Here is an 8,025-nt window from a genome sequence, read left to right on the forward strand (position 1 = left end):
CCATGTTAATTTCAGGTTGCGAGGCAACAAAACATGAAAAATGCCAAGGGGGTGAATACTTTTGCAAGGCAAGGCACCCTCTTTCCGGCCGCAGAAAAGAGGGGGGGGGGGCGAGAGACAATTCATTATAGCCGCCAGTCATTTTTAAAATACTTTTTTTCCTTCAGAAATGACACTTTGTGCAGAGACAGTTCTAAGTACGGGAAACATGCGCTATTTCACATGTATACTTTACACCCCCCCAGGTACGAAATTTAAAGGAATATTTCACTTTTATTGTTTCACTTTAAGCATTATTAAATTCACTGCTCCCGAAAAAACGTCCGTTTTTAAAACCTTTTTTTTTTGCATTGATACATGTCCCCTGGGGCAGGACCCAGGTCCCCAAACACTTTTTTCGACAATAACTTGCATATTTGTCTTTTAAATTAGCACTTTACATTTCTCCCATAGACTTTAACAGGGTGTTCCACAGCTTTTCCAATTTGCCGCGAACACTCCAAATTGTTCGTTGTTCGCCGAACAGGCGAACAGGCAATGTTCGAGTCAAATATGAGTTTGACTTGAACTCGAAGCTCATCCCTACTGGTGACATTAGTAGGGTCGCAATCTTTCTGATCTTTAAGAAGAGTCAGTAGAGAGTGAATTAAATGCTTTAACCACTTACGGACCCCCCACTGTATATGTACGTCCTCTTTTTAAACATGGATATCTCAGTAACGGCAGCAGCTGCTGCCACAACTGACATATCCATGTTTTCAGCTGGCGGCCGTGTAAACGATAACGGCGGTCTCCGCGGTGGATTCGCCGCGAGATCGCCGTTATCGGTGGCGGGAGAGGGCCCCCCCCCTCCCACCGCTTTTCCGCGCCCTCCGCCGCTTACCGGAGCCGTCGGTAGCGGCGGAGGAGATCCGATGCTGCCGCCAGGAGAGTGAGGAATTGAGTGAGGGCAAGATGGCCCCCACCCGTCCTCATAGCTCTGCTGGGCGGAAGTGACGTCAAAACGTCAGTCCCGCCCAGCCTCTTAAAGAGACAATTTTTTTTCTGTCATTTTTTTAAATGACAAATTTTCCTTTTTTTTTTTTTTTTTTGCATTTAAGCCTAAATATGAGATCTGAGGTCTTTTTGACCCCAGATCTCATATTTAAGAGGACCTGTCATGCTTTTTTCTATTACAAGGGATGTTTACATTCCTTGTAATAGGAATAAAAGTGATCTTTTTTTTTTTTTTATATTTTAGTGTAAAAAATAATAAAATCAATAAAATTAAATAAGAAAACAAAAAAAATTTTTTTTTAAAGCGCCCCGTCCTGACGAGCTCGCGCGCAGAAGCGAACGCATACGTGAGTAGCGCCCGCATATGAAAACGGTGTTCAAATCACACAAGTGAGGTATCGCCGCGATCGTTAGAGCGAGAGCAATAATTATAGCCCTAGAGCTACTCTGTAGCTCAAAAAATGCAACTTATAGAATTTTTTAAACGTCGCCTATCTAGATTTTCAAGGGTAAAAGTTTGACGCCATGCCACGAGCGGGCGCAATTTTAAAGCGTGACATGTTGGGTATCATTTTACTCGGCGTAACATTATCTTTCACAATATATAAAAAAATTGGGCCAAATTTATTGTTGTCTTATTTTTTAATTCAAAAAAGTGAATTTTTTCCAAAAAAAGTGCGCTTGTAAGACTGCTGCGCAAATACGGTGTGACAAAAAGTATTGCAATGACCGCCATTTTATTCTCTAGGGTGTTAGAAAAAAAAAATATATAATGTTTGGGGGTTTTAAGTAATTTTCTAGCAGAAAAAAATGTTTTAGTCTTGCAAACACCAAATCTGAAAAACACCTGAGGTCTTTAAATGGTTAAGGAAGTTTGGCGCTAGGACGTCAGTGAAGGTTTTGTAGTACACGACCATAAAGCCATCTGGGCCTGAACATTTGCCAGGTTTTGTGGCTTTAAGTGCCGCTAGAAATTCCTCTGGGGTCAAGGGGGCCTCTAAAGCCAGGGAATCCTCTGAATCCTACTGGGCTGTACTTACTTAGAAAGTCCCTAATTAATTCCCGGTGTTTCGCCAGCGCCGCAGGATTCATGTCTCCTAGGCGTTGATTATAAAGGTTGTTGTAGAAGCAATGAAACTGTTGTGCTATGTCCTCCTTTTTGGAGTGTGTCTTACCTACAGCGTCTACAATGTGATGGATTGTAGAGGCCAATTTTACGCTGCTGGGTGGCTCTGGCCAGTAACCTGCCTGGTTTGTTACCCTGTTCGAAGAAGAGTTTTTGGGATAAAACATTACGCCGGCACGCCTTTTTTTATTGCGATTTTTTACTAAAAATATGTAGAAGAATAGGTATCGGCCTAAACTGAGGGGAAACAAATGTTTATTTTTTATATTTTTTGGGGGTATTTATTATAGCATCAAATACCACCAAAATAAAGCTCTATTTGTGGGAAAAAAAGGACACCAATTTTGTTTGGGAGCCACGTTGCACGACCACGCAATTGTCAGTTAAAGCGACGCATTGCAGAATCGCAAAAAGGGACCAGGTCCTTAACCTGCATATTGGTCCAGGTCTTAACCGGTTAAAATGGGTGAGTGGATAAAAGCTGCAACAATAAACATAGAGTTCCCTACTGCTTCCAAATTAAGATTAATAAAGGGTGTCAGGAGAAAATCCTAAAGGATTATTAGCAATCAGATAAATTAGCTATGCAAAAAGAAAACAGCCCACCAAGGAGGAGTAAATGTATAAAAGTGTTTTATATCAACTCAGCAAATAACAGAGACTAACAATTCCTTTTAAGTGGTATATTATTTCCAATAAAATATATGATGGCTGATATTACACTGTTTGCCAGGAATTTTAAAAGTAAACTATCACACCCAAACGTCAACAATGCACATGGAAATGAGGTGCAGTATGTTTGTAGATAAATTAAATTATAGACATATCATAGAATACCTATTTTGTTTTTTTTCATACAGATGAAGAACTGTAGATTTATAATATATATACAATTTTTATCTGCTTCAGAGCCTCTCTCCACAGCACAATATTATAGTGCAATTTGCAACTCAACTCAACTAATGCCAAAAAAAGATTGTATTTGGAATTTGAGCTTTTCTGGTTCAGTTTAATATTCCTCACATATTATACCTGCAATACTATTAATTGCTATTGTCTAATATCTAACTTCCTGACAATCTGCTGTCTTTTCTTCCTTCCTTTATAGGAAATATCATGTCTTCTTGTATTTATTGTTGTTATTTATGCCCAGGAATAAAAATGAAAGTATGTTCAAGTTTCAGTCAAGTACTGTATTTATTGGCGCATAACACTCACTTTTTTTGCCCTGAAAATAGAGGTAAAACTGTGCCTGCATGTATGCAGGGGGGCTTTGGAAAGTTTTTTTCCTGAAACATCCCTTTTAAAGTTAGGGTGTGTGTTATACGCCGATAAATACGGTAAATTAGAAATATTGCACAGTAATATGCTTTATTTATTAAATTCAGTTCAAGTTTCTTTTTAAGTAATGTGTGTAGGTGAGTGAATTGCGCTCTCCTTCTTTTTACCTTTATATATCACCACCTGTTTCTAGGTACTGATTAGATTAGTGATCATCAATACATATCACCTCTGTTCAAATAAGCAAATGTGCTAATATTCTTTTCATGGGAAATATAAGTGTACCCAAAAGAGACATAAACCTCTATACAGTTTGCGTGAATCTTTTTAAATCAGCTAAATATATTCCAGCTTTATGCAAAAAAAGTATTACCGTATATACTCGAGTATATGCCAACCCGAATATAAGCCGAGGCACCTAATTTTACCACAAAAAAACTGAGAAAACTTATTGACTCGAGTATAAGCCTAGGGTGTCCATCTGCATGCATGCCTCACTGTGCCTCACTTTGCCTCACTGTGTCCATTAGCATGCCTCACTGTGTCCATGCCTCACTGTGCCCATGCCTCACTGTGCCCATGCCTCACTATGCCCATGACTAGACTGACGTTTAACATGGTAGTCTCTGGAAGGGGTGCCTGGTTTGAAAAATCGGTGCTCCCCAGCCGTATGTCCCCCAGACAAAAAACTTTGCACACTTGTAGAGGAGAAATGGGGCTAAATGTGTGCCAAGTTCTGGGTCCAGGAGGATCTTTGACCGGCTGGTACAGAGTCCCCAAATTCACCAGAGAAATTACAGTTTAACTTGGGAGTCTATGCAAGGCGTGCCCGGCTTTGAAAAAAACGGTGCTCCTGGCCGTAGGTCCCCCGGACAACAAACTTTTCACAGAGGAAGTAGAGGAAGAGTGGGGCTACATGTGTGCCAAGTTTGGGCCGGCTCCCCAAAGTCCGGGAGATCAGGCACAAAAAGGTGACCACCAAAAGAAAGCTCTATTTGTGGGGAAAAAAGGACGCCAATTTTGTTTGGGAGCCACATCACACGACCGCACAATTTTCAGTTAAAGCGACGCAGTGTCGAATCGCAAAAAAACTGGCCAGGTCCTTTACCTGCGTAATGGTCCGGGTCTTAAGTGGTTAAAGGCTTATATGCATGGTATTGTCATAAAAAGAGTTTGGGACCTGGGTCTTGCCCCAGAGGACATGTATCAATGCATTTGTTTTTTAAATGGTACAGTGGAACAGTGATTTTAATAATGCTTAAAGCGAAACAATATAATTGAAACATTCCTTAAAATTTTGTGCCTGGGGGGTGTCTTTAGTATGCCTGTAAAGTGCATACTAAGTGCATACTAAAGTACAGATAAAAAGTACAGATAAAACTCATTGAAAAAAATGGCATGGCTTCCCCCCAGTCCATTACCAGGCCCTTCAGGTCTGGTATTGATGTTAGTGGGAAACCTTCGCAATTTCTTTTTTTAAATGATGTAGCGTTCCCCCTCAAAATTCATACCAGACCATAAAGGGATGGTATGGATTTTAAGGGGAACCCTGCGCCAAAAATAAATAAATGGCGTACCAGACCTTTATCCGAGCACGCATCCTGGCAGTCTACAGGAAAAGAGTGGGGGACGAGAAATCGCACCCCTCCTGAACCGTACCAGGCCATGTGCTGACCCCAAAGCACCTTGTCCCCATGTTGATACTGAGATATGCTTAAATGTTGCTAAGATACGACCTCCTATGCCGTCGTATCTTAGCTGCCTATTTACGCTGGCCGCTAGGGGCGTGTACGCTGATTTACGCCTAGAATATGTAAATCAGCAAGATACGCCTATTCACGAGCGTACGCCCGGCCATCGCAGTAAAGATACGCCATTTACGTAAGGCGTTTTCAGGCATAAACATAAACCACCAAAAAGATGGCGCAGCCAATGTTAAGTATGGACTTCAGGACCGCGTAAAATTTTTCACGTTTTACGTCGTTTGAGTAAGTCGTCCGTGAATGGGACTGGACTTAAGTTACGTTTACGTCGAAACCAATGAGTCTTTGCAGCGTAATTTGGAGCATGCGCACTGGGATACGTCCACGGAAAAAAACTTAATTTACGTGGGGTCACAATGAATTGGCATACAACACGCCCACATCCTACACATTTGAATTAGACGGGCTTACACCGGCCCAGTTACACTACGCCGCCGTAAGTTAGAGCACAACTTATTTGTGAATACAAGACCTGCTGCTCTGACTTACGGCGGCGTAGTGTACCAGAGATACGCTACGCCTGCTTAAATCTATCTGAATCTAGCTAAAAGTGTTTAAGCAAAGGTTGGCAGAGTTGATTTTAGCCATGCGGTCCCCACTGGTGGGTTGGTGAGGTTATTGGGGCAGTAGACAGATGCTTAGTGCACTAATATAAAGGCTGGGAGAGTGTGTCAAACCCAAAGGCTCATTAGGGGGTATTCATTATAGTACAAAAGATCAGCCAATCAGCCAAAACTCAGCTTGATAGTAACATATTGATGAAGGATCCTAACAAAATTGAATGAATAAATGTCAGACTTAATGTTCTTTTTGTTTTGCCATACAAAGTAGATTTTCCTATGCTTGCAACCTAAATGATTATGCATTTTTATATTCTCTTACTAGGTGGGCTATCGCAATAACATCACCTATATTGTACTAACAGGTTTCCCAAATATAAAACACATAAAAATTCTATTTTTCTTGGTGCTGTTTGTCATATATTGTGTTACTATTTCTGGAAATCTCTTCATTGTGATTTTATATCATCTGAGTAAAACACTTCAGTCTCCCATGTACTTCTTCATCACCCAACTATCATTGCTTGATATAATTCTGTCTACAGATATTCTTCCCAACTTTCTATATATCATCTTACATGATGGATGTACCATGTCTTTTGCTGGATGCATCATCCAGTTCTCCTTTTTTGTAGCTGCTGAGGCCTCAGAGTTTTTTCTACTGGCTGTGATGTCTTATGACCGGTATTTGGCAATCTGTAAACCTCTGCATTACAACTCTATAATGAACCAATCAATTTGCATTAAATCAGTGATTATCATTTGGTTATTAAGTTTTAAAATGACATTGGTTGATTCCATATCTTTGTGCAGTTTATACTACTGTGGACCAAACATCATTCATCACTTCTTCTGTGACTATGAACCAATACTTGAGCTTTCCTGCTCTGATACTTCATGGCTCCATATTCAGACCTATGTATTAGGTTTCATCTGTGTCGTAGTACCTTTCATATTAATTGTTATATCTTATATATATATTGTTTTAGCCATCCTCAAAATTAAATCAATTACAGGAAGACAAAAAGCCTTCACCACCTGCAGCTCTCACTTGACCGTAGTGTGCATTTTTTACGGGACGCTAATCGCTGTGTATTTGTTTCCAACAAAAGGACAACTGGATATTCTGAACAAGGTCCTCTCTCTCTTTTACACTGTAATGACTCCATTGCTTAATCCCATCATATACACATTCAGGAACAAGGACTTTAAAAAACTATTGATAAAATAAAACCATTTTATTAAATAAAAATGCAAATGTTATAGAAAAGTTAATATTTAAGAAAATCTGTGTATAAGCATTTCCTTGATGTCAGAAGAATATATAGGTGGTATGCATTGAATCCTATGGCTAAAGGTATAAATTGTGGGGGGCGTGGCTTAGCGCCTTCTTGCCATGGTCATAATTCACCCATCACCGCCTACACAGCTCCCAAAACGCCTCGATGGGTAGGGGCAGACCTAAGGATCACTCTAAGTTCATTGGTGATCGATCACAAAGAGATCTCAGCCAGTTTGTGACTCAGTCTTTTGCGGCCTTCCTGAGCCCGGAGGGATCCAAGATGACGGCGGCTCCTCCATCTCCGGCCCACTCTGAGCCAGCAGGCGCCATGCAGGTACATTCCAGGGGCCTCTCAGCCTCCCTCACCGACCTCGGGCCTCCCTCCAGTAGTCCCCATAGCCCCCACCACCTCTCTCAGGCTTCCCTGTGATCTGGGGATGGATGGGATATGGAGTCACAACTGCACTCCATGCATGCTTACATGCAGTCTCTACCCACTAAAAATGACTTTGAGCATTATGGGCCGGATTCAGATACATCGGTGCATCTTTCTGCCGGCGTAGCACATCTCATATGTGCTATGCCGACGTAACACAGAGAGGCAAGCAGAGTATTCACAAAGCACTTGCTCCCTACGTTGCGCCAGTGTAACATAAATTCTTCGGCATAAGCCGGCCTAATTCAAAGTAGGTGGAAGTGGGCGTGATCCATTTAAATGAAGCGTGACCCCATGCAAATAATGGGCTGAACGAACGGCGCATGCACCGTCCCGTGGACGTATACCAGTGTGCATTCTCCGACTCACGTCGAATATACTCCCTAAGATACGACAGCTCATTGCCTACGACGTGAATGTAACCTACACCCAGCCCTATTCACGTACTACTACGTAAACGACGGAAAATACGACGGCTGTTCCCTGGCCCATACCTTTACATGACTTACACCTGCTTTATGAGGCTTAACTTTACGCCGGACGTACAACTTACGTAAACAGCGTATATTAATGCGCCGGGC

At 41.5% G+C, this 8,025-nt stretch overlaps 1 protein-coding gene across 1 annotated transcript; it reads left to right on the forward strand.

Annotated features, from left to right (window-relative positions):
• Nucleotides 1-6,396: 6,396 nt before the first annotated feature.
• LOC120930715 (olfactory receptor 1468-like) lies at nt 6,397-6,957 on the forward strand. The gene has a single exon (XM_040341891.1). The coding sequence runs from the start codon at nt 6,397-6,399 to the stop codon at nt 6,955-6,957; it is 561 nt and encodes a 186-aa protein (XP_040197825.1).
• Nucleotides 6,958-8,025: the final 1,068 nt, after the last annotated feature.

The sequence above is a fragment of the Rana temporaria genome, chromosome 3 (genome assembly GCF_905171775.1).
Source record: "Rana temporaria chromosome 3, aRanTem1.1, whole genome shotgun sequence".
NCBI lineage: Eukaryota > Metazoa > Chordata > Amphibia > Anura > Ranidae > Rana > Rana temporaria.

Excerpts from the sequence above, each read along its gene's own strand:
- LOC120930715 (XM_040341891.1), top strand. The coding sequence starts at position 6,397 with ATGTCTTATGACCGGTATTTGGCAATCTGTAAACCTCTGCATTACAAC.